This window comes from Theropithecus gelada, chromosome 9 (assembly GCF_003255815.1).
Source record: "Theropithecus gelada isolate Dixy chromosome 9, Tgel_1.0, whole genome shotgun sequence".
Classification (NCBI taxonomy): Eukaryota; Metazoa; Chordata; class Mammalia; order Primates; family Cercopithecidae; genus Theropithecus; species Theropithecus gelada.
Genome location: NC_037677.1, coordinates 114,604,936 through 114,632,407, shown reverse-complemented (window position 1 = coordinate 114,632,407; position 27,472 = coordinate 114,604,936). Strand labels below are relative to the sequence as shown.

The window sequence follows — 27,472 nt, the reverse complement described above, 5'->3', positions numbered from 1 at the left end:
TTTCAACGTTATAAACACAGCTTTCATTTTAGCTCATTTTTCGAGGTCAGTACGCCTTGATGGGAGTCTATACCTGTTAGAAAAAAAAAAAAAGTTTTAAAAGTGTGTACAAACATCCTCAACTTCGAATGCACTAACATTTTCCTTTGAATTTGCAATTACATCAGAGTTATTGTATTACTTCAGAATTGGTTTTCCAAAGCTATTGTGTTTAGACCATACTAAATGCTGTAGAATTGGAGGGAATGATAAATTTTTGTGATGAAATGATTTGATGACATCTTCAGTGGCCTTTTCAGTATGACTGTTGAGCTTGAGTTAGATATATTTTAATTTAAAAAATCATAATATAAATTAACACTAGGATATTGTGTCTTAAATTGAAAAAAAAATGCTTTTAGAGGTGGGTATACTCACCCCTTCCATCAACTTAAAAGGACATTATATTAATGAAATTAGTGGGAGAAAAATACTGGTTGAACTTCTAAGAGTACTTTCCATTTCCAAAATAGTGTGGGTGTTTCGTTCAGTTATAACTGAATTTATTTACTGTTTAAAAAACTTTTTTATAATGATATTTTTATTGAAGTTTATGTTAATTCTTTACATTTTAAAACAACTATCTCTTGTTCTATACATTTCTGCTCTCAGCCTTCTCTTGATTGGAGTTTGTTTCATTTCAAATCAGGTCTTTACCTAAGATTTAATATATGTAGAGTAAAAGTGTAGACAGATCAGAAATACTAGGAAGGCAGGAGGAGAAATGGTACTATTTAATTGAGATGAAAATATTTGAGAAGGAAGGAAAAAGGTTTTTTTTTTTTTTAAAGTGTAAAGTTTAATATATATCAATGATTTGAATAATAAAATTATTTGATACCTAAAGAGTGGCATTCAGTTTCCTCCGAGGGATTCTTTATCAAATTGAAAGTGAAAAATGGATAATTACCAAATAATCTGTTTCAAATTGCCAATTTTGGGTGACAGTAAATATTTAACATGTTTTGAATGTAAACTATTAAGTATATTGCACCTTCAAATTCCTCACTTCATTTATGGTACTTTAATATTCATGGATCATGTATTTCAGGCCTTCTCCGAAACATAAATTTTCCTAGTGAAAGTAGGCCCAAATGTGAACCCAAGGAGTCTGAGGATGAAATAACCTTTTACAGTTTCTTCTTGTTTTACTCCTAGTCCTGGGCAACATCACAGTTACAATACATTTGCTGTGAGCAATACTCTTATATTGTGGTCTCTCCTTACAGAAATTCTGTACTGGCTATTGTATAAAATTGATTAGAACTTAGGGGAAAAATGCTTTTAAATGTTATCAACAGGGTTTGTGATGTTTTTGCATTCAAAGTGATTTTCATATGTTATTAAACCCCTAACATTTTATTTGTGGATAAATGGGGACCATGTATTTGATGAGGTATCTTTATTGGTAATATTTCTAGTTTTTTAATATATTTAATAACTTCCTTTTCTAGCACAGCTGTACCTGTGGCCCAGTAAGAGACAGACTTGAGCCACTGGTATATTGCAAGAAAGATATTTAATATTCTGCACATTGCTAAACCTTGTCAGCATATTCCCAAGTGCTTTTTAGAAAACTGTTTTCAGTGATGAGGACTACCAACTGACTTAGAAGTCCTATGAAACTGCTGGATGTGACACTTTTTACATTTTGATACTGAAGATGTATGTTTACAGTTTGTCTTCCAGTTGCGTCATGATAGGTAAAGAAGTATGACAACTAAAATTATTACTTTACTTATTTTCTTACCTTGAAAATAAATTTTTTTTTTTTCTCTCTTCTCTTAAGGAATGGGGAAAAAGGCCTGAGCCAGAACCCTTTGAGTGGGCCTGGGAAGAGAACTTCTGTATCTCCTCCTTTAGAGGATGTCTGGGTTGGTTCTGGCATGAGATTTAAAGAAATAATACAATGTTTAGTAATAGAATGTTAAAATAATTGATGCTGTTACATAATATCCATTGATTTTTTACAAAAAAAGTAGGTGATGTTGACTTTTTTTTTTTTAATGCTCATGAAGAGTAATAACTAGAGTCTCTAGAGTTAGCTATGACTCAAACATATGCAGATTTTAGGATGTGTGTGTGTCTCAGCGGTGCACCTGTGTCCTGGCCTCTGGCACCTTTACTGCCAATTTTGTCCCATTTCTGACCACACAGCACCAATTGCTTGGGAATAGTTCCCACATGTGTGCTGGTTTTTGAACATGGACCTGTGTCCACTAAAAATTGAACAGAGGCCATGTACAGTTTAAATCCAGTACTCCAGAGGTGGAAAAAAGTCAGCTAGTCCAGTAAGCTCCAAATGCTGTGTCTTCATTTTATCTTTCTGAAGACTAGAAAAACAAGTGCTATCTCCGAAATGATTCGTGAAGATCTCATTAAGACTTCCCTGTTACATCATTTTCAAAACAAAGCAACTAAAGTTATTTGTCATTGCTACATTTTCAATGAGTATGTTTGTAAAAGTCCTTTGTAGTTTTTTTCGGGGGGTGGGGAATGGACATTATAGTGTATTTACACTTTGTAATCAAATACTGATTTGCTTTATTCAGGTTTACACAGGTCTTTACAGTTCCCTACTAAAAAACAAGACAATATAAAACACACACACACACACACACACACACACACACAGAGCTGTAGCTTACTTGTAAGAGTATAGTTCTAGAAATAAAAATTGAATAAACATTTAATGCAAGGCAGACTGCCTTCCAGGAGCTTGTACTCTAGCAATACAAAATTTGCATTGTCTTTCTCTTCAGCTCTCATGTCTCCTGATTAAATACAGTGTCCTGCAGTATGTGCCAGCCATGTGGTTAACCTTATTAACATATGCGGTTCATCAAATAAGAAAGAGCTTCTATTTTCCTGCAGATGTTATTCATCAACTTTAGATTTTTTTCCTTACTGACTTTAATCTGACATTGGGAAGTTACATATCATTCCTTGTGCCTCAATTTCCTCATCTATGAAATAAAGATGTTAAAGTAGATGATTTATTGGTCTTATTTCTAAAATTCTATGATTTTCCACTACCTCACTGCCTTCCATTTTGGGGGTAATGATTTTTTTTTTAACTCATATTTGCTTTGTTACATACATGCTCGTTTTTGTTTGCATATTTTTGGTACATATTTTTGCAAAGTATATTCATCTACATTCTATAAAACCTGAGGTACTACAGAGTATTTCTGAGATACTGTTCATCAGATGTGTTTCTCTCCCTATTGAAAATGGCTCTGTTTGCCAAAACTTGGAGGTAACTGGGTGTATAATCTACTTCATTTCCAGGCTTTTTGAGTGCTCAATTGTATGTTATTTAAGGTTGCCTATTTCACAGAGTTTATTGCTGTCATTTCTTATTTCTAGCCCCTGTTTCTTCAGATTTTACCATTTGCCTTACATAAGGAATTTTCTCAGTTTAAGGTCTCAAGCTAATGCCATTTAAAAATATTGATATTCTAAGAAATGGCTAGTGTTGATGCAACTATATCTGAATTGATTGAATTGCTCCAATTTAGTTAATCAAGAAAATGTTTTTCTTCGGTGTTACTTGCTAAGATGTAGCTGGTATTTATATCATGTGCCAGTTCTCTGTTCTTCCTGGAAGACCTGTGAACCAGTGTTTCAACTTGATATACAGTAAATGTAATCTTCTCCTGGCATATCCAGTTGGTAACAATGAGAGAAAGAACTAATGTAAAATTAGATCAGAGTTCCTTTGTAGCTAAGAAAATTTGTTACACTCGGTTAGAGCTATATTTAAATAATAACCTGTGTACAGGAATGGATATTATGCCTCATTGCTAAGTTATATGAAAACATTGTAGAAACTCTTTCAGGCTTGATTTTGTAGTTTTTTTGGCTGTTTTCCCATAGAATGACCACTTGTGACGTGGACAACTGGAGAATTTCTCATGGATAAAAATACTGTAAAACCAAAATATTGCTTCTTGTACATCATTTAAATATAGGTAGTGCCATACATTGAAGTGACTAAAATATAAGATTTGGCTTCATTTACAAAATAATTTTTATTTGGTATTGTCACAGTAGCAATAGTAAAATGAAGCAAATAGATTCAAAAGAAAGCATTTTAGGTTTCTTTTTCCTTTTGAAAATTTCACAAGATTTATTTTTTGTCACTTCTTGCATTTTACTTATTTTGCATATTTTATTCAGGAATAGGTTTTGATCCATTTTATATCAATCTAAGTGACATTATATGCTGTTTTAATGATTAGCAAGCTGTATATAGTGATCTCCAATGTTAACAAAATTCTTTTGCTACTTTTACATAAGTAATATTTTGGGATAGGGCCAAGTATTTATTATTGTATTAAAATGTCATCAGTATTCATTTTATAATGCTCAAAAATAATTTGTATTGGTGAATTCTTTCAAAGTCTGCCTCAGTATCTTTTAATGTTAAAAAAATGTCCTTAGGCCATGAGCAACACTTAGTCTCATATGGAAAACTTTTAGCATTGATAAGAATTTTTGATGATGAGTGATTTTCAAATCAGAAAAGAAAAGATTAAAAACATTTTCAAACTTGCTAAAGACCTATTCATTTCTTCAGTATATGTTACATCACAGAGGCAATGATCAGTTTTTTAAACTAAACAATGAGTAAAGCCGGAAATACTGTGGCTGACAGATTCTTGTTCAGGGCTTAGGCTGCCTTGATGTATAGTTACTTTACCTAAAAGGCTATTTGTATGTAACAGAACTCAGTATCCTCTCTTCATTATGTATTACAACCCATTTTTATTTTCTTCTCTTTAAGGTGGTTTAGATTAGAATCCAAACAAGGAAAACGAATCAAAAACAGGGGTGAGATAAAGGTCAATATTCAGTTTATGAGGAACAATATGACCGCAAGTATGTTTGACTTATCAATGAAGGACAAAACCAGATCTCCTTTTGCAAAGTTAAAAGATAAGATGAAGGGTAGAAAAAATGATGGAACATTTTCTGATACGTCTTCTGCAATCATTCCGAGTACTCACATGCCTGATGCCAATAGTGAATTTTCAAGTGGTGAAATACAGATGAAATCCAAACCAAAAAAGCCTTTTCTTTTGGGTCCTCAGCGACTCTCGTCAGCGCATTCAATGTCTGATTTATCTGGGTCCCATATGTCTTCTGAGAAACTGAAGGCTGGCACCATAGGTCAAGCACATCTTCTTGGACACCAGTTAGATTCCTTTGGAACAGTTCCAGAAAGTGGTAAGTGCCACATTCTTGTGTCCTCATTGGTCTGAACTACCCTTTTAATTTTTAAAGTTTAATTCCTAAATTTAGTAAATAATAACAGTTGCTTTGTAGTATTTTCCAAATTTTGTCATTCATCGAATATTGAGTACCTACTATTCCTCAAATTGGTAAGTTCCTTGAAGGCAGAGCTTGTCTGCATTTATATTTATATTATTAGATAATAAAATGAGTGCCAGTTTCCTATTATGGCCTGGCTGCCTGTTTTACTGCTGTTTCTACCATCTCAAAACCCTGAGCATAAATGAATGTTCATTTCATCATAAAGTCCCTAGAAGAAAACTTTTATGTTCAGAAGTAAGAAAGTAAATTTAATGCTAATGAAAAAGTCTGAGAATTTTTAGCATTATCATGCCAACCAGAACCTCTAGTTTTGACATCATAGTTTATATGATTGTGAGCTGAATACATTACTAATGGTCTAGCAATATGCTAATTGTTATTAGCCTCGATGCTTCAGACTGCTACACCTTAGCATTTTAAGATTGTTTTCCTTGATTTTTTGAAGGTTAATACGTTTAAGTAGCTAATTGCTCTCATTCTAAAAGCAGCAGAATGCACACAGAATGTGTCAAATAGTGTGATGTAATGTGTCACTGATTATGTACTAACTACAAAATTGTTTGTAGGAAGTCTCAAATCTCCACACAGAAGAACATTAAGCTTTGATACTTCTAAAATGAACCAACCTGACAGCATTGTGGATGAAGGTGAATTGTGTTTCGGAAGACAAAATGACCCGTTTACAAATGTGACTGCTTCATTACCCCAAAAATTTGCAACACTGCCAAGGAAGAAAAATCCATTTGAAGAAAGCAGTGAAACATGGGACAGCAGCATGAATTTATTTTCAAAACCAATTGAAATAAGAAAAGAAAATAAAAGAGAGAAAAGGGAGAAAGTTAGCCTGTTTGAAAGAGTGACTGGAAAAAAAGATAGCAGAAGATCTGATAAACTTAACAATGGGGGATCTGATAGCCCTTGTGACTTGAAATCACCTAATGCATTTAGTGAAAATCGCCACGACTATTTTGATTATGAGTCAACCAATCCATTTACAGCAAAATTCAGGGCTTCAAATATAATGCCATCTTCAAGGTAAGCTTAATATGGGGGAAGTTCTACTATTTGGGAAAATCTTGTACTTGAAAGTATCAAGTATTTCTTTTAAATACTAGAATATTTTCAAGCCATTTTATTTTATTTGAAAAACATTTTTATTTCTATAATTATAGAGCCAGGCAATGTAGCATATATTTTTGGAACTGAACTTTTTTATCTGAAGAAGATAAAAGACTCTTATTCTCTATTCTGGTCTGCTTCCACTTATGTGAGCCAGAAACTCACCAAAACTTAGAGAGAAAAACAACGTGGCTTGTGATGAGATATGGCAAGAGTGAATTGCCAGTGGGTGTTAGTTCAAGCCAGAAATTTCAGTGATATGTTTCTAGGGATTTGTTCATGGGCTATCTGGAAAGGACCAACAGCAGCCCATGTGCTATTCTTTAAGAAATACCAGCTTCAGTATTAATGGCTTTCCTAATAGATGTTAATTATCTTTATTAAATGGCTATTTAGAAGTGGTTTTTATTTGAGAATGCTTGTTATTGGAATTCAGTGACCCTCATGGGTTTTGTAGGTACACCCAAGGGATCTATATGATGATTTGTAGTCAGAAATAATCACTCATGAGAAAGATTGGATTTTCCAGTTTTGAGTTTTCAGTTATATATATAATGGTGCTTTTCTTATTCCTTAGTATATCTAAATTTATATCTATCTATCTAAATTTAAATCTATATATAAATTTATATCTCTATATATAGATATGAATGTAGATATGCTAAGGAATAAATTTAAATATGGTTATGGATTTTACAAGAGTAAATGATGAAATAGCTGATTAAGGAAACCTCAAGCAAAGAAAAGGTAAATTTATTCCCATCTTGAGTGTAGTTGGCCCCGCATATTTGCAGGTTCTGCGTTTTTGGATTCTATCAACCATGAATTGAAAATATTTTAAAAAAAAATAAGAAATAACAATATAGTAATTTAAAAATAATGCAGATTTTAAAAACAGTACAGTGTAACAACTATTTACATAGATTTACATTGTATTAGGTATTATAAGTAATCTAGAGATAATTTAAAATATATGGGAGTTGGTGTATATGTGCAAATACTGTATGTACCAGTTTGTATAGGGGACTTGAATATCCCTGGATTTTGGTATCCTCGGAGTGCTGGAACCAATCTCTCTCAGATACTGAGAGATGACTGTAATTATCTTGGAAGAGCATGCTAGAGTGTTTACCACGTAATAGAAGATTTTCTTCAAGACAATAATAGAGAGTGTACAGACCTGAATGGGAATACTGGCTTAGAAGTGCTATGACCTCCATAAAACTCAGTGTCTCCATCTTTGAAACAAGGAAAATAATCCCACTTGATAGGATTCAGTGAGGATAAATGATATTGTATGTAAAGTACATAATACAAAGCCAGGCCCCAAATAGGGAATCTATAAATGGTGACTACAATTATGTTTGATATGTTGTCATGTTATATTTTACTAAAAAACAGTGCTTGGTTTTGTCCCACTAGAAACAGCATATAGAGTATTAACAATCAATCACACTTTTAGGCTGTGCCCTCTCACCTCTCTTATGTATCTTCCATGATATTTTAACAACTTGCATTTAAAGTTTTCAAAGTGAAGTGTACTTTTTTGTTTTCTTTTACCTATAAATGGATATTTGCTGTGGTTTAAAAGAGTATTCAGTTCTGTTTATAGACCATACTCCAGAAAAATAACATTTTTATTATATGATATCAATATGTTATTGAGTTTATAGTTTTGATATGCCATTCAAAAATATTTTGGTATTTTACATACTGTACTTCACATATTACATTAAATCTTATATGGGTAAATAGAAATATATTTGCTTCTTTATCCCTTTACTAAACTTTTTTTACAGAAGGTTGTTGGAAACAACTGTCCGAGATAACTTGGATATTGGATAATTTAGCTAATTTTAGAGTCAAAGAAAAGCAAGAAAATGGGAAATGGTAGGAAAATAATGTTTTTACATTATGGGCGCATATGAAAAAAAAAAAAAGCTTATTGAGTATTCTTAAATCTTTAATTGCCCTATATTTGAGCTATTTATGTGGGCACTTAACGGGTTTTAAAAATGCGTGTGGCATTTTGACACATCTCGGCTTTGTTTTCAGTTACTTTATTAGAGCTGTTTTATGATGTATAAAATGATTGCAAATATGTAAAAAAAATAGTTGTTTTTCACTTTATGACTTTCTCTTCTTCATATTTATGAGATACCCGATATGAGGACAGAATATTTGTAGATTCCTAGGAAGTTATTCTTTTTGCATCACAAACCATCCGTGTGGTAAATGTAAAACATTTGCAGTAAAGGGGTGGTTCTGGTTAATCTTATAAAAAAGAAGAATTGAATATAAATAGACCCAAGAAGAGTGTGCAGTTCACACTTTTGGCAAGCAGCTTTATCTTGAGTGGAATTTGGGAGGATATGGCCCAGGTAGCGTTGTCTTTATGTAACAGTATATTTCTATTTTTCCTCCCAGTATCAACCCTCAGCTATCTGGGACATTTTAAATTTCACACATTAACATCCTAACCAAATGCACTTTTGGAGCTAGGGACTCACATCAGTAAGACACGTGCTGTGAATTTTTTTCAGGAGTGCTCAATAGACTTATTTACAGTTTCCTGGACTCTTGTGGCCAGTGTTTGTGAGAATGCTGAACAAGGTTAAGGGTAAAATACGTAGCTATGGAACTGCATTTTCTTCTTGGTGAGTGAACTGGCTCACTTGTGATTGCAGGTACCTAGGAACCATATTGTTACCCTCTGGTTGAATAATGTATATGATTAAAACTGGAAAATTTTCTTTATGCCCCAAATTTTAAAATGTACTGAGGCACACTTTTTTTAGAAGTTAGACTTTTTATTCCTTAGTGTTAAGTAAAATCCACCTGAGGAAAGCACTTTGGAAACCACAAAAAATACCACATTTTGATTCTGTCCTTGGAATAGGTCCCATAGTTTTACATAAAACTGATAGAGGAAATTAGGCATTATCTTGGGTTACTTCAGCAAAGAGCAGGGCTCTTTGAAACACTTTTCCCCAAAGTTACTAATTTGCAGTCTCTTACATGCCCCTATTTCTTTGAAGCGTTTCCTGTTCTTGTAGGGAGGAGTAGTTGTTCCCTCTGCTGCAGCATTTTCTTACGTAAGTCTTGTCTTCTGTGGGAATGGCATTGTTCACTAATAGCTTAGTCTCACTTTCCTTACCCACTACCGTGAAGAGGTTGAGAGCAGGGTCTGCATTTCATTCCTCTTTTTGCCCTTAGTCTCCAGTGTGATGCTTGGTAGGTAGTATTAGATATTTTGAATAAACACAAACAGTATAGCAGACCAGTTTCTTAATGCACACAGTATAGCATACCGGTTTCCTAATGCACACAGTATAGCAGAACAGTTTCCTGAAATGCCACTCTCATTCCGTTAGCCTCCTACTTTCAGCCTGGCTGGCCTGGGCTGTGAAGATCTTTCTAATAGACTGAAAACAGATGCATAAAGCCAGATGTATGCGTTTTTATGTACAACTAAACATTGTTAAAAATCTGAAGTTTTAAAGGATTACTGAAATTTAATATTCAATCTAAATAGCACATGTCTGGAGTCTATTAAGAACTGTGTATTAGGGTAGGTTGTCAGCTGTAATAACCACAGGTATCAGTGGCTTATCACAGCAGAAGTTTATTGCTCACTCTTGTCACAAAGCAGTTCACTGGGATGGTGATAGGAAAAGTGAGTGCTTTGCTCTGTGCATTCATCTGGCTCTGCACAATCTCTCAGGAAGCAGGCTTCTTTCTTCTTGTGATGCCACCATTTAACACATGGCCTCCAAGATCCTTGCAGCAGGGGAGGAGAGAGAGGATCAAAGGAGGGTCATTTCTGTGTGCTAGGCCTAGTGCAGTATGCGTTACTTCCACATACGTCCCATTGGCCAGAGCTCACCCATGCCCCAACCTCACTGCGACCTGTGACGAACTGTGACTTAGCTGTATACCTAGAAGGAAGCTGAATTGGGTTTAGTGAGCTTACAATATTGTGTGTACCACTGATGCCAAATCAGCTTGCTACTAAGAAGTTGGGATGCTGTCCAACACTGGCATGCTGCAAAACTCCTACGATACATATACAGTAAGTAGAGTTGGAATTCTTGTAATCTTCAGGAGAATGTTTTCTCAGTTTATTATTGGTACTAAGTTGTTTGTATGTTAAAATTGCTACTAGTCTTGCTTTTTAATTGTAAGTCACAGGTTGTTTAGCATCATCAGTAACAACTAATTTTTTTCATGATTTATCAAATAAATTGTCAACTAATTTATCATGTGGTTTATCCCACAATTTGCGAAGTAATCCTTTTTTTATCAGCAGTATATCATTTGCCAAAAATAAATATGCCTGAATGTTTGCTATACTATTTTAAATTCGTTCACAACAAATTATCTTCTAATATATTATAAATAATATAACAAATAATAAATGATAAGTAATGTTATCACCAGGCTATTTTTTCACTTAAAAGTAGAAATGATGGGTGTGTGTCTTCACCAACCAAATTTTTTCTTTTTTTTTTTTTTTTTTTAGCTAGGAGATAGCAAATTCTGGCTTATTTAAGAGTTCATGGAAGAGATGTATACCACTTTCAGGTCTGGCCCATGGAATGTCCTCTTAACACTATCCTCCATTTTGCCTCTTCCTCCAATATCCTGGACCAGGGATTGGCAAACTAAGCTTGGAGGCCAAATCTGGCTTGCTACCAGTTTTTGTAAAATTTTGTTCGAGCACAGCCACTTTATGGTCATTATTGTGTACAGCGGTAGCATTGAATAGTTATGACAGAGACCATATGGCCCACAAAGCTAAAAATATTTATTGTTTGGGCTTTGCAGAAATACTTTGCTGACCCCTGCAGTAGCTGAATGGAGAGGATCTTTGAGATGGGCAGAGCTGTAAGTCGGAGCAACCTGGGTCTCTGCATGCAAGTGGAAGGCCCACCTGACCAGGAATAGCCAAGTGGCCCTTGTCCAAATGATAAATTCACAGGATATAAGTTACTGAGATTTATATATGTATTTATTACAGCACTTAGCATTATTTATCCTACTGAGGAGGGCACATGAGCTATGGTACCTTTTGTTGTGTTTAAGAAAACCCTAGTCAAAAAAGTTTAAGAACCACTGGTTTGCAACACCAAATCCAAACTCCTCTTTCTAACTTTCTAAGGCTTATTGTATTTTAGGCCTTTCTTAACCTTTCAAGTTTTCTTTTAGTATTCCTCACCAACCTGTTCTAGGTAAGTTAATTTCCTTACTGCATGTCTCTACACTGAGGTCCTTGTAAGCCACGCTGTCTTCATTCCCGGGCTCAATTGTGGGGTGCACTCTCAGCTTATCTCTGAGTGTTCTTTTTTGAGTAACAACCTCGTGTTTCCCTTTAGATTTCTGCTGATATAGAAGAAGTAATTACTATACAATGTTTATTGTGCCTAGGTCTTATATTAAGCTGTGTAAGCGTCTTAACAGTTGTGCAGAATCTTCTTTCTTGGGTGAACCACAGCACCTAGATTTGTGCATGACCTCAGTGCTGATCATCAAGGGCTCCTGGAGATTTTTTTTTTTAAGCTACCATTTGTTGGGCCTCCCCTCTGACTGAATTAGAATCTTGAGTGAGTAGGCCCTGAAATGAAAATCAGCATTTTAATAACTGCCCATTGACTATCAGGTTTAAAAATTGCTGATCTGTATTATATCACCTACAGTGGTGCCCCTAATCTATGGGGATACATTCCAAGACCTCCAGTGGATTCCTGAAACCAGGCACAGTTCCGAACCCTGTATATCCTATGTTTCCTTTTCTATACATGTATACCTATGATAAAGTTTAATTCATAAATTAGGCACAGTAAGAGAGTAACAATAATAATGAAATAGAACAATTACAACAATATGCCAGCATCACTCCTCTTGCACATTGGGGCCATTATTAAGTAAAACAAGGGCTACTCAAACACAAGCACTGTAATACTGCAATAGTCCACCTGATAGACGAGATGGCTACTAAGTAACTAATGGGCAGGCAGTGTAGACAGTGTGGATACTCTAAACAAAGGGACTGAACAAAGGGATGATTCACATCCCAGGCAGGACAGAATCGGATGGCCTACCACTTCATTAGGCTATTCAGAAGGACATGCAATTTAAAATTAGGAACTATTTCTGGAATTTTCCATTTAATATTTTTGGACCATGGTGGGTAACTGAAACCATGGAAAGCAAAACCACGGATAAGGGGGTGGGACTACTTTATTTCCTAAGCTTTCAGTAAGTATTCTTTGTGAATGGAGATGAGGAATTGTGCTGGTAAATGCATACTTATAAATTAGACAGCTTAGTCACATTAGCTTTGCTTGCAGGTCCCTAAGGTAGAGGGTACAGTAAGGAAGTTAGCTTGGCTAAAACAGAGATGTGGTGGAAAGGAGTAAAAGACATGGCTGAATAGGTTAAACACACACACACCCCCTAAATTATAGTGAACATTGAAGACCAGGCAGAAAAGTCTATTAAATATTTATGGCATCTATGGATAAATTGTTTCTCAGGATTGAGGTAAAACCTGAGAGTCAATAGTGATGAATGACACTTAAAAATATGCTTCTATTTGTATGCTACCCATGGTAAATTGAGAAATTTCACGTTGTGTATTCTTTGAAGAAGGTGTAAGTTCCTTGAAAAAGTTCAGGATCACAGAAGTCCATCTACTGAAGGGAATTCTGCTTGAGAGAATAAGATTTTCTCTCTGTTTGAGAGAAAATTGCTTATGTATGTCTTGTTCTGAAATTTTTTTTAAAAACAATGTAAGCCTACTATGTGTGATGAGTTTCTGTTTGATGTTAGAGGGGCAGCTGTTCTGAGAGTAATAATTTAATGGGAGATATTTTTACCAGAGAATTTTGTTTGGGGACCGTCCTTCTATTTGTGACTCATACAGATGCTTTCACTCCATTATTTTCTGCTCTACTATAATAGTTGTGAATGCCATGTAGCAAATTCTTAGCTACTCTGGGATAACTAAATGGTATGTTCTATAATATTTCTAGTATTAATTGATTTTACAAAAGCATGTATTTCCATTTTTAATGTTTGGTGGAAGAGCCTGCCTACTTTTTAGCAGATGATCTCATGCCAAATAGTTATTTTTTAGGATGGTACAGAAATAGTATCTAAGATCCAGACTTGTAATGTTTTAGTGATTTTTCATGGCAGTGTGCCTTTCACTTTTGAGGTCAGGTCTACCTGATTCTCCCCCCTCTTCCTTCTTTCCTTCCTTAATGAGTCAATTCCTGTCTGTGCTTGTGTCATACCTTCCTTAGGAGGTACAAAAAATTGGTTACCTAGAATGTGTATTTAAATGTGTTTCTAATTTTCACAAATCACCATAAGCTTGTAAGCATGTGGCCATTTATATGAAATTGTATAACATGTTCATTAAAAGTCAAAGACTGTTTACTGTAGAATTTACATTTTGATTTTTAAAAAGTATAGTAAATAAATGATCCTAAAGAAAGAGCCTTTTTTTTTCCTGAATGAGTTTAAAGTTCAGTCGTTGGCATCATAAACCTTAATATGCAAAGGATTTGTTTTAATAGCAGTATTTGCTTTTTGCTCATATTTGTCTAATATTAAAGATAATTTGCTTATTATTCATGGTAGGCTATAAATCTTTTACACACCTGAAAATTTGTGTCTTCATTTGTGAGACAGAAGACAAAAACTTTTGAGGTGATTTTTAGACCCATTAATCCATTAGTGCCCAGAGATTTACAGAATGTGTCCAATGAAACAATGACTATGAACACGAAATATGCAATGTGATTAGTTCCCTTAACACTAACTAGAACTTTTATGTTTAACTCCCCAGATACTACTTGAAACTTTTTTACCCTTTGTCATCCTAATACTCATTAAAATAGCTCTCATTAATTGGTGCATCTCCCAGTGGGTTAATTTGCAGATACCAGCCATGCCATCCTTGTGCTAACTCACTAATGCAAATTGATATTTATAGTCTTCAAAATTGAAAACAAAAAAAGCTCTGTAACAAAAAAGACGAACTTTGCTGGGGTTTTTTTGTTTTTTTGTTTTTCCCTCAAGAGAGAGATTGAGATATAGCAAGATTCTGAGAGAAAAGAAGACAGGCCAAAAAAATTCACAAAAACTACTGTAGGCTAATAAACTGATGTGAAAATTTCTCAATTTACAGCACTTGACAGGTGCTAAAAGAAAAGCATCTTTAATTTTAATGTGTTGTTAGGACCTCTTTAGAGAGACTGTACAAGTTATTAACAAGGTCTTCTGAGACAGGAGACGGGTAATTAACAAGACCTATGGAGATATAGTTTAGGTAATTAACGAGCTCTTAGGCACTGGACACAGGATAACACATAGCGAGTCCAATAGTTAAAGAGAACACGTTGTTATGATATGATCAGATATAAGATACAGCATGTAAGCCCTCTTGAGGTTTCTGATAGGAAAGTATTCAGATTGTATTCCAGTGACCCCAGTGCACTGATTTGTGTAAATCAGTATGTAAGGTTTTTGGTTTAACTTTTAAGGTAGCATTTGAGAGAATTATTTTTAATTGTTGTTACATGTAGATTAATACTCTTTGCTAATTGCCATTAATGAACGTGTGTATTTTGAGAAAAATGCATTGGAAACACATCAGTTGTATGATTCTAAATTGTCTTAAACATTTATTTACAGTTTATTTTTTACCTGTGGCCTGCTGGTTAAAATTGCTTATTGCAAATTAACCTTGCTTTCCTTGTCTCCTTTAAAACAGTCAGGATCTAGGCCAGCGAGGAGACGTGGCCCTGGCACCAGTTTGGTTTTTACATGTTATGTCCAGGTTCCTCCAGTCATGCCCCTATGCTACCTTCAAGTCTGAGATTTTATATTCCCAGCTTCAAATATTTGGTCCAGTTATTTCCTGTGTAAATTTGAAATTGCTGAAGTACGAATCTTGAGTTTTGGCTCAGAAAATTCCCACGTTCAGCAAACATTTATTAAGAACATGTTATACTCTAAAGGTTAAGAATATAAAGAAGGCCCTTGCGAGGCCCCTGATTCGTTCAGTTACCTGCTGTCTCAGTGGTGCTACTGTAGCCCATCAGGATGATTTTTTTCTGAATTTCAGCTCTGCAAATCAAATGATATTTTCATTATTATTTCTGGCATATTTGCTATATATAAGGAAATCATATTGTTGAGATATAAATCCTGCTCTGTGTGCTTGTAGAAAAAAGTGTGTAAATATTAGGGCTGAATTTCATATTAAGGGTTGGACATTGTATAGACACTGGGGAACCATGAAAATGTTGATTTGTAATATGATTGAATTACTGTCTTTTATCATGAAGTAGCTATTGAGGACAGAGGATGGGAAAGGGAAGAAGGACTTGAGACAGGGAAACTAGTTAGGAAGTTACTATAATTGTTTTAGTGAGAGTTGACGGAGGAAGTTTGACAGTGAGGAGGGAAAAGAAGGGAACATCTTTGAGAAATATTTACCCATTATGGGACTTACCCATTCTGCTTTTGGGGAGGGGACAATATGGGAACTGGTAAGGGAGAAGAGACAATAAAAACTATTCCAATGATATGCCTTCAGCTGGTCTTAAGTTTAATGAAATGCAGCATTTAAAAATCCATTTAATTTAGTACAACAATGTCAGGTCTATAGTCTTTGAATCAAACTTGGGATTGTAGTCTTGATAGAAAGGTTTGAATTTTTTCTTTTGTTTTTTTAATGAGGTGCTATATTGTTTATTTTGGATTTTTTTTTTTTTTTTTTTTTTTTTTAGAGACTAGGAATTAGGTGTTTGAATTGTTTGAGACTAGCAAGTTAGCATGAAAACAGTAGCAGCTTTTGAAAGTTTGTTTTTCAACACTGAAACACTTTGGCTTCTTTGAACACAAGAGTGGAAATTTCAGTAACTGGTTGTGAATGTATGCATTTAAAGTGTTTCTTTCACCTTAGCCTTGAAATTACTAAATATATTTCTCTCCAGTGGTTTTGGCTTGACCAAAGGGTTGTCTCCATTGGACACTTTTTGTTAGTTTCTCGCTAAGAGGATAACTCCTGTTTCTTACATAATTAGCCCTCACTTCTGTGGACACTACTTTTCCAGGCTTCTATGCTTAGAACATTTCCAGTTGGGCCACTATGATGATGTCATCTGTGATTACTTTTTTCCTGTGACAATAATGCTTTAACTTTTGAAATACAGGTAGCGTTCCTGTATATTTAATTTATGGTGGTACTGTTATCTTGTAGCAGAGGTGTTTTAAATAGCTGCTGGTGATACAAATTAATTATGAAGTGATTTTTCTTACATGCATGTAACTGGTTTCTAAGACTATTAGGGTCCAGACATTTGACATTTGTCTCTTTGAACTTATATTTTAAGGATTAATTCTTGCTCTTTGATATGATGTATTAAATATATTGCTATGTAATAAATACTTATAATATTAAAATGTTATTATTATATATTTAATATATTATACACCAAATAAAATGTCTTTATGTATTTTATATATTTAAGCTTAGAAATCTTGTATAAAAGTACTGATACCACTTTAAAAGCAATTAGGTGAATCAGCTTGGCCTTCTTAGAGTATACCTTAATTCAAATTGCTATTAAGAAAAAAATGTTTAACAAATGTTGTGTGTAAAGCTCTGCTAGGGTTGGGGAGGTATGGGGGATGACAGTCCTAGCCACACCAGTTATGGAGAGGGATGTGTAAGAAATAACCTATAATCAAAGCAGAATAAACTGTGTTAAACAGAAGTACATGGAGTTTACTGTGGAAAGGTGGACGAAAGAGCAGTTCAGTCTACTGGAAATTGGGAAGTGCTTCTTCAAAGGGGAGAACTTTGGGCTTGATCTTGACCATGGAACATCATTTTGTAAGTTGGGGCATGAGTAGATAGACAACTCTGTTTTAGTAAATGGCAGTAAAGCTCTTTTTGAAAATTATTAGATAAGTTTTGAAGGGATAATTTATAAAAAGTGACTAAATACTATTATATCGTTAGCTATTTATTAACAGCTTAGTAATTTTACCATTTCTTTTCTAGTTGGAGTCATGGAGCTATATTCTATGTCATTCCCTGACTGGTAGGTTCCTGAGGAAGTATGTTTGCTACTTTAGGCTACCAAGGAGCCAATTAGTGAGTGTGCTGCAGCAGCTCTGCATTAAGGATAATGAACTCTTTGTTACGGAGCCCGGTATGGGAATGGGGGTGTTCCAGTTAATCACCTATTTTATTTACTAGAGGTTTACAATGCATTTGTTTCGTAGAGACTTTTTATCTTCAAAGAAATTAAATGCTCCAAATAATTAAAAATGAAAATCATACTGAACATAATTTAATCTTTGACTCAGAAAGTACATTTGATTCACTTCTTTCAGTGAAAGGCTTTACAGTACAACATGAAAACACTGAAATACTAATAATAGGATATTCTGAAGGCAGTATAGGATAAGTATTAAGAGTTCAGATTTAGGTGTCAGGTCTGCGTTTGAGTCTCTCTTAGCCGTGTGGCCTTACTTAACCTTTCTACACCCTCATTTTTCCCGCTGTAAAATGGAGATAATAACCTTGGTGTAGGACAGATTAAATAATGTCTTGTACAAAAAGTACTGTGGGTAGTGTTTGACACACGGTGCATCCAGAAGCGATGGCCCTTGCTATGATCTTAATATACAGCATCTACAGAATACTTAACAATCACTTTAAATAAATTAGGTGGAATTTTTTTCCAAGTAATAATATCTTCTCATTAAAAAAAAAAAAAACTTAAATAAAAGTAGAATTTAGAAGCCTCTGGTTTTCACCAACTGATAAAGGACATACATTTGGCAGGAAGCAATAAACTTGATAGTTTTTCAAGTATCTTTCAAGACAAATGTTCAGCAATAATCTTTGATGAGATAAAACTAAAACCACATTGAAATTAAGTAAAAGTTTTCTCTGTATTAAGTAGAAAATTTATAAGGCAAAGCTATTATAGTAAATATTGATATAAATAAAGTCTTATGTTCAGAAATTCTTTCATAGCACTAATAAGGATATCGCAGGGTAGATACCTAAGCTGTGGCTTTCCATTAAGGCATGGTGACAATTTCCTAAACTCAGATGGCTGAGCTCAAATTAGATTGTTAAAGAAGGCAGTTCAGACTGTGATAGTAGGAAAGATAAAGGCTGCTTATTGAAAACTCCTCAGAATATTTCAGTGCCCTTTGGGAAAAGGGCAGTTGCCTTAGGAAATTCACATAGGCACTAGTGTCTCTCTTCCAACGAAGATTTGGAGGTTGGCTCTTTTATTTCTATGTCAGTGCAGGTGCCCTCTTTTCTGTTTTTCATCAGGAGTATAAGATTCTACTCTAGTAGCCTCTGAATTCAAGGTTCTTTAATATGTCAGAAATAATATTTGTTGTATTTTTAATGTTTTGTCATCCTGGTTTTAAAAAATACATCTTCACTTAACAGAAAAAAAAATACATAACCAAAATTTGACTGTTAAATATTGTTAGACTGTCATCACATCATTTTATGGAATAATATCTCTTGTACTTACAGAGATGGGTAAGATCTTATAATGTCAACTCTTTGTGCCTCCCATCTTTACACTACCAGACAGTATATATTAGGGTGACCTTCTAAGATTCAGATGTTTATTTATGAATTTGATATAAGGGATGGAAATTTTTTCTCTTTCTTTTTTTTTTTTCTCTCTTTCTTGATTATATATATTATTGCTGTTCTTTCTCTGTGAGGATTATGTTGATACTCTGATACAAAGGATGCACAAAGCAAAGTCTCCGTCTTTAAAAGTATACACAGGTAGATCTAGAATGTGTAATTAATTGTCCTAGTTGTAAATAACTGTCCTGGGTGGTACAGTTGGTAAGTGCTGATAGAGATAAAAATTATAGATTAGGTGGGTAAGGTTAGGCAGTCTAGGCATTACAGAAAAGGTAGAACTAAGAGTCTCGAAGGATGGATCTGTGAAGACAGAGGGGAAAAGATAAATGAGAAAAGGTAGAGAGGTAAAAATGAATGTGTGAAGTGGTTCTCAGGGACCCAGCCTGCCTAAAACAATTAAAGGTTGGAAGTGGTAGTGGAGATGTGACCTTATTAGTATGAATTTAGCATACCAGAATGAAGAATTTGCATCTAATGCTATAGAATGTATGAAGAGTTTTCCATATATGACTGATGTGATGAAAATACTATTTTAGGAAAACTCAGAGAACAGTGCCATTGCTGTTACATACGTAATAATGCCGGAATCGGAAGAGGTGCACATGAACTCAGAAAAACTGCATTTCCAAGTGTGATTTTAGATTCTGAACAAAAAGTTTTTGTAGTGAAACATTTTTATGATATAACTTACAGAAATGGGACAATAGTGAAATTATTGTGGCATAAGAAATTTGCAGATACTAATGTGTATTAGAGGTACACTCTTTAAATCAGTGGGTACCTGTTTTAATTGTTCTTTGAATAGTTTCTTTTTTTCTTCATGCAGAAACATTTTAAAAAGCTGACTGAAAGTTGTATAGTATAATGTACAATTTATAATAAGATCATTGTATTCAGCTGTTGGGGGATGGCCCGGAAATTGTGTTTTACACAAAACAATATATTCTTTTCTGGCAAAAATTTTATAATTTAATAGCCCCACTGAAACAAACTCTTGACTGCCAAGAATGTTTTACGGCTTCTCAACTTGGGTTGCAGAGTGGTGGAAATCCCCCAGTCACACCAGCAGTTGCTTCTAAGAAGCAAGTGTAGGAGCCTGTGGCTTGCGTCACCCACCTGGGGGGCCCCTGGAAGTCTGGCTGCCTTGATGTCCCTCCTTGAAGGCTCTGCAGAGATGGCTGGGGCTAGGAACGTGGGTGCTTGCTGGCCAGGGGCTTCGTTGCAGGCTGTTCTTAAACACCTGAGGCCTTCATGGTAACCAGAGGATACCATGACTTATCCAGAACCTAGCTTTGTCATAGGCCCACACAGAGCCAGCTTGGGGTGCTTTTGGCCAGGGTGTTGTGGGCCTTCTGGCTTTTTTCACCTGGTTCACAGGGCCCCAGGGATGCCTTGCTTGCACCCTCATGGAAGAGTCACATCTCTCCAGATGATCCTTATACTCTCTCCTTGCAGGAAAAGCTTGATCAAGGCTACCGGGTCTGTCTTGATAACGTAGACTGGCAGAGTCTGTTCTGGGTTTAGCTTGCGGGTGCCTTGCTCTCATCACTCCTGCCCCCTGTTTGGCTGCTAAAATGAGCAGGACTTGATTACACACGCGCACACACACACACACACGATGATAACTAATGGATACGTAGCAGGTGGCGGGCAAGGGTCTACTCAGGGTAACAGGCCAAACACAACACAGTTTCCAAAAGTGATACATTTCCTAAAGATCTAGGGAGAAAATATTCATTTTATATCAAGAGACACATGATTATGTTAGTAAAATGCAAAATTTCATCTGAGTTTTTAACTTGAGATGTCAAATTTTATGCTTGTTGTTGGATTTATTCTTATGTATTAGGGATACTAAAAAAAAAAAAAAAAGGTGAGAAGCTTAGTTTTAAAGGAATGGAGAACTTTTGGAATCCATAGGCCTTATGTTGAAATTTGTGGGTTGTTTGACTGTCTTTGAAATAATTATTTCTCCTCTTTTTTTTTTTTTTTGAGGCAGAGTCTCACTCTGTTGCCTAGGCTGGAGTGCAGTGGCGTGATCTCAGCTCACTGCAGCCTCCGTCTCCCAGGTTCAGGCAGTCCTCCTGCCTAAACTTCCCGAGTAGCTGGGATTATAGGCACATGCCACCACATCCAGCTAAGTTTTGTATTTTTCAGTAGAGACAGGGTTTCACCATGTTGGCCAGGCTGGTCTCGAACTCTTGACCTCAAGTGATCCACCTGCCTCCTCCCAGACTGCTGAAATTGCAGGCCTAAACCACTATTTCTGTTCCTTACCAGGAGAAATGTGTACATTAGACTTGATTGACTATTATATCCTTGACAAACCAAGCCTTAATTTCATAGACGTCTTTAAATCCTCAAGTTCTAGGAGTTTCACCAACAACATATTCATCATTATTCATTATGGAAAAGCAGCTAGGTCTGAATTTGCTGTCCATGATCTTTGGTGTCACTGACCACAATTTTTAACTCTCTTGCCTCTGAGAGCTCATAAAAGATACCCCATGAGAATATTAATAAGTAAATTACTGTTAATCCCCATAGACATTTATGTATTAGGTTCTGTTTTGTCATCCAGGTTTCGGTGTACATGCCCAGTCCCAGGAGACAGAATGTAGTCCTTTCATCTATAATATCATTAATTTGATTTGGTACTGAGTTTTTTGCTTTTTTCTAAAAAGAAAGAAAAAAATATTTAGTTTTGTCTTGCCTCTTAAGCCTTATTTGCATGTATAATAAACATAATTGGAATGTGCTAAAGATTCCAGTGAAATCTCTCTAGTGGAATCTCTTTGGGCACTTCATTTTTTTAGAGCTTTGGAAAGAGGATTATTAAAGAACATTAAAAAAAAAAAAAAACCCGTCAACATGTAACCTCTGTGGAATAAATGTTTCCAGGATTTACCAGAAAAATCTCTAATTAATCTGTATTGTGTCAGATACCTATCCTGGTAGACCTAGTTGGCATACTGGATAAACTGGCTGATTGAATTGATTCTATTGGTAGTCCACCAGTTTGAAAATGTGCTTTAATTCCTATTGACTTAAATATGAGAATAATTATTTCTATCTTAAAAAGAACTGAAAAACACTCCACTAATGTATCATCAGGTATAGATATAAATAATCTTTCTTATTCAGGAACATTATTTCTTCCACTCTTTGGGGACTTGGGATCTTGTTGGTGGAACTTATATTGCCCTACCATTGATTTACTCAGTCAACTCACCCCCGTTTTTACACATTTTTGTTAAGTACTGGTTGTTAATGTATTCAGCATACTTTTGTTAGGAATCTTTCATGCTGGCGCTGTGTCAGATGCTAGGAATGAAAAGAGGAATGAGATACGGTTCCTTCCTTTAAGTGGCTTGCAGTAGAAAGGGAGGGGATCCAGGGGTAAGATAGATACACAGAAGCAAACTTTTGTACCATGTATTTGAAAAGCACTTTGTCAGACAAAACATTTTCATACTCATTTCTTTTAACCCTCTTTTAATTCTGTGAAATAGATGGTAGCATTTCTGTTTCACAGTGAAGTAGATTGTTCCTCGGCATTAGGGGGTGGGCAATAAGTCTGGAAAGGTAAATTGGATAAAATCCAATGGGCTTTGAAAGCCCGACTGAGAAATTTTGTCATTATTCAGGAAGAGCTTGAAGGTCAAAAGTTTTGTGATAGATGAATAATGACGTTAGACTTGAGCTTGAGAACGCCATGGTCAGTATGAATAGGCTGGATTGGACAAGGAGGAATGGGCAGAGACTGAAGAGGCTGTTGCAGTCGTCTCAACAGGAGGCAATTTGGTCTTATGGTCAGAAAGGTAGCAATAAAAATGAACAGGGAGTAAACGATGAGAGTTCTGTGGCAGAGGCTGAATGGTGAGAACATGGCAGTTTATTTGTGAGGCATGTAAGCCGAAGACTGGAGTGAAGGGTGTCTCTGAGGCTTCACCTTGGGTGCCCAGGAGATTGGTGGTATGAGAAGGAAGAGAACCAGACAGAACTGTTCTAAAAGACATGGTGATTGGCCTTTCAGGGACAGGTAGGATATTCAATCCAAGATTTTGATCAGACATTTGTAAACATGATATTATAAAGGGTAAAGAGATTGGTGGGTGAAAAGATTTACTAGTCCTCTATCCATATAGGGATGGTAGTTAGTGGTGAGAGAATATGAAATCACCAAGGTGGAGTAGAAAAGGCCTGAAAACAACCTTAGGAAATACCCAGTTTTCCCCACCTAAAGGTGAAGAGGAAGATAACAAAGAAAAGGAGTGATTGGAAATATAGAAGAAAAGTTAGGCTACCAGATAGCAAGAAGAGTGAGTCTCAAAAAGAAGGAGCAGCCATTTGGTATCACATGGAGTTGAGAGGTTAAAGAGTGAGGTGATTTTAGTGAAAATGGTTTGTTGGTGGCCTTCGTCAAAGAAGCAGTGAGTATTGGTGGTGTGAGTTGTTTCAGATTAAAGAATATGAATGAGTCAAGGTAACAAAGTCAGCAAGGGCTACTTGGTAGGGTTTAGAGATTGGCAAAATAAAAATGGTAGAATGTCCAAGAGATAATGGACTGTCAGCGAGTCCTGGTGAGAGAGGTGAGTAAATACAGGTGGATTAGGAGACAACCGGGGTGATAGTGGGAATACACCAGCAGGTCTCTAGGAGAGAGGGGGTGTCAGAGGTGAAACTGATCAGATGGGATTCTGATTGTATGAGATTTTATGGTATAAGATTTTATTGATTACTGTTCCTTTGGAAATGTTTGGAGAAATTCAGTTTGTGAAAATGTGTTATAAATTGTAAGACAATATGTAAATATGAGGTGGTATTATTCAAATCCAAGTCACTTGAAGTAATTATACCATTTTACATACTGCAGGAGCAATGAGTCTTTAAAAATGCAATCCTAAATGGAAAATAATTTTGAACACAAGTACTCTAGCTCTGTGAATATGAAAAGCATATTGTTAAATGAAGGCTAGGAGTTTGTGTGTGTTGGAGGGGGCGGGGAGGGGAGGCTAGCAGTGAATTATTTACAAAGTAAGAAGAGGCTATGCATATTTTGAAAAGAAAAAAATGTTAAAATAAGTAGTTGTGGAGCATAAGTCAGAAATTGAAGGGAACAGGGAAGTATAGGTAATTCATATGAGTAATTATTTTTCTTTGGTTCTTTCTTTTCTAAGAGAGAAGTAGAACAAACCTTTGTCCTTAATTATTTTAAATTATTAAGTGAATGGTTTATGGCATTTATTTTGTATTCATGTATCAGTTAAGAATCCTAATAGGAAACAAATGACACACTCAAAACAAATATCTGAGGAAAGTTCAGTGGAGAAGGTGTCGGCAGGGTTAAGGACATCAAGAAGGAATGGTACAGCACCAGGGACCAGCACTGCATGCTTAGCTGCAGCTGTGGCTGTAGGTAGAGATGCTATTGCAGCCCAGCAGGGAGGGAGGGGGGCAGTGGTGGGATGGGACTGGGGGAAGGGGAGTAAATACCCTGCCTCCTATGCTTTCAGTGCTCCAGCCTCTTGGTGGTGCCTCCCAGTGGCAGAACCTAATAAGCCAGTGGGCAAGCCCAGGTGATACACTCTCCAGAGGTCAGTGTCCTGGCGTGCAGGGAGGGGCAGAGTGGAGCAGGAGGGGCAAACAAAAAATCAGGAGCACAGTTATTTCCAAACCTGTTGCATTTCAGCCATTATTCTGTTTCTTTTAGACTAAATCTAAGACTTTTCTGAATCATTATTTCTGATTGGAAGAAGCCTCATGAAATTGTACGGGGCTCCTCGAAACCAGCCAGCAGTGAGCTCACAGTAGAACTGACAGTTTAGAGCAGCTCTGTGGAAGAAGTAGAGCTTATGCCTAGAGAGCTTGGACTGTGGGGTGGGGCTGCCTTTCTTGTGTCCTAACTCGGCCACTTACTAACTATGTTACTTTGGATAAGCGCCTTACCATCTCTGTGCCCATTTCCTCATCGGTAAATGAAGATAAATAGAGCACTCGCATCATAGGATTGTTACAAGGATTAAGTGAGTTAACATGCAAAGTGCCCAGAAAGGTACTATAGTTAAAGTCTAATAAATACAGTTGCTTTTAGGATGTTATTCTATGCTTTGTTATTGATGAAATACACGGGGTGTTTCTCTTTTCCTCCTTTTAGACTCACTGAAGATTTTTGTTACATTATGTCACAGTTCTCAGGATATACCTTTGTCATGAAAGTGAAGCCCCAAGTCCCTAGAGCCCACTCGGTTAAACAAGATAGTAGGACACACTCCTTTAAAAATAATTAATGTCACTTCTTCTGTGATAGTTTGAAGTTATACTTATTTCCCATACACAATAAGGAGTTGACTGGCGTTTGAGAAAGTTACTCCTGTCCTGCCCCTTCCCTCTTCCTCCTCTTCCCTCCTCCCAGCCAGGTGGCACACCTCCTGGATTTCACATTTAATTTGAATTCACTTCTTAAATACAAAATGAGTCAATGTGTAGACCAAAATGGACTTTGCTTTATAATTCCAGCAGTAACGGGGTTTGGAAAGACCTATTGTGGAAGGTGTAATAGTACTCTAAAATACTCTAAAAATACTTACTTTTAAATGCCCATCAAAGGCTTGTTTTTATGTGACTTCTCATTGAAAGATTTAAAATCCTAGAACGAGGAATTTACAGTTTGCATTGTCTTGTAAAAGCACTGTTAACCAATTTTAATAGATCTTTGTTCTTATGTAGGTTTTTTTTTTTTAAAATCTTTGCAAGCACTGTACACTTTTTACTCTGAATAGTTTCTCCTCCTTAGGTATTCTTCAAAAGAAGGTATATGTTTAAGAAAGAGAAACAAACCAACCAAAAAAACCCACTTTGATCACTGCCAAATGCCATAGTGATTACTGCGGTGATCAGGTTTTTTGCTGTAATGATTGGGTTATTTTCTGGCTGATATATAGAAGATTAGTCCATAGCACAAATTAAAGGACAGTTTCAAGTCCTCACTGATTTACTTCTTATCTCTTTACTTAATTATTTTAACTTTGATGTAAATTAACAAGTGATATTGTAGAAGAGATACTAGTGATTCCTAGAAATATTTGAAAATATTTCAAATTTTAGAATTAGAGTTTACTAGGGAAAATTATTTAATATTTGGAAATATCACAAAGTAAAACTATTGATGCTTTTGCGTAAAAACTTCAGAATGTTAAGGTAAATCATTTTATTTAAAATAACTTTTAAAATACTAATTTAAAATGTTTAAATTCTGTAGTTTCATTTTACAAAGACTCCTTTTTAAATGTGAATGTGTCTAGGTTTATTTTGCACCTGATTAGAAACACCATTTTCCTTAACCTGTCAGCAGCTCAGCTGAGCAGTCAGACTGAATTATTTGATATCTTGTCTGACATGAGGACGGCAGTCCAAAGAGAAAGATATCACAAATTGGTGCCACACTTCGATAAATAGAGACATTTTATTTTTCACCAAGCTAATTCAATCCAGTTCAGTTAACTCTTTCTTCCCCCTTAAGGACAGATCAAAAAAGGCAGCCATGAATGACTGTGTTCGTCAAGTGTTTGACATGTCAGTGTGTGATATAAAGCAGACCACAAGGGAGGGGTTCTGCCTTTAGACTTCAGACAATACCCGGTACAAGAGCCTCTCACTCAGATCTGCACTGTAGGGAGCTGGAGAGAGTGGCTCAGATCACTCAGGTAGAATGAGAAGTAGCCGGGCTTGCCGCACTGCAAACCCTTCCCCTTAGAGTTGTGACTTTTTCAGCATTCTTAGGAATTCTCAGGCATTTTTGAGCAGCCATTGAGTTACATTTTAGTTTTATAAACTCTGGTTGGCTACTACATATCATTAGTTTTGTGATTTTCATAAAATCTTTGTCCTAAATGTTGTTCCTTGAAAACCCTTATTGCAATAAATATAATACCGATATTTCTGTTTCTTGGTTCACTGATTTCTTCCTGAGACATATACTGAAATTCATATAGTCATAATACTGTTCAATCTCAAGGATGCAATGGGATGGATTATGCCACCAAATATAAAATGTTAAAATATTTACAAGAAAAGATTATCATTGTCCAAAGATTACCTCCTGCTCTACAGATTGGGCCTGAGGAACACGTCATCTGAACCTTTATGGGCTCCTGCTGACCCTGCTGCCTCGCTGCCAGTCTAGTGTCCTGCAGCGACGCTACTGTCTGGCAGCCCCAGGCCACGCCATATGTTTGCAGAGCCCTCCTTGTCTAGCCT

At 35.8% G+C, this 27,472-nt stretch overlaps 1 protein-coding gene and 1 long non-coding RNA gene across 3 annotated transcripts in view; one reads left to right on the top strand and one right to left on the bottom strand.

The window, feature by feature from the left end:
* Positions 1–27,472, top strand: part of RAB11FIP2 (RAB11 family interacting protein 2) — a 43,490-nt gene that overhangs the window by 1,542 nt on the left and 14,476 nt on the right. Inside the window, exons 2-4 of one of the 2 annotated variants that reach the window (XM_025397661.1) lie at positions 4,829–5,271; positions 5,946–6,414; positions 11,326–11,385. In XM_025397661.1, coding sequence (XP_025253446.1) covers positions 4,829–5,271; positions 5,946–6,414; positions 11,326–11,385 — 972 coding nt within the window. The remainder of the gene's footprint in view (positions 1–4,828; positions 5,272–5,945; positions 6,415–11,325; positions 11,386–27,472) is intronic. The other variant, XM_025397662.1, reaches the window with a different exon arrangement.
* Positions 1–27,472, bottom strand: LOC112632041. The gene is made up of 3 exons (XR_003121243.1): positions 27,312–27,472; positions 5,052–5,248; positions 1–73 (listed from the first exon to the last, which is right to left on the bottom strand). It is a non-coding gene; the product is annotated as an uncharacterized LOC112632041 (long non-coding RNA).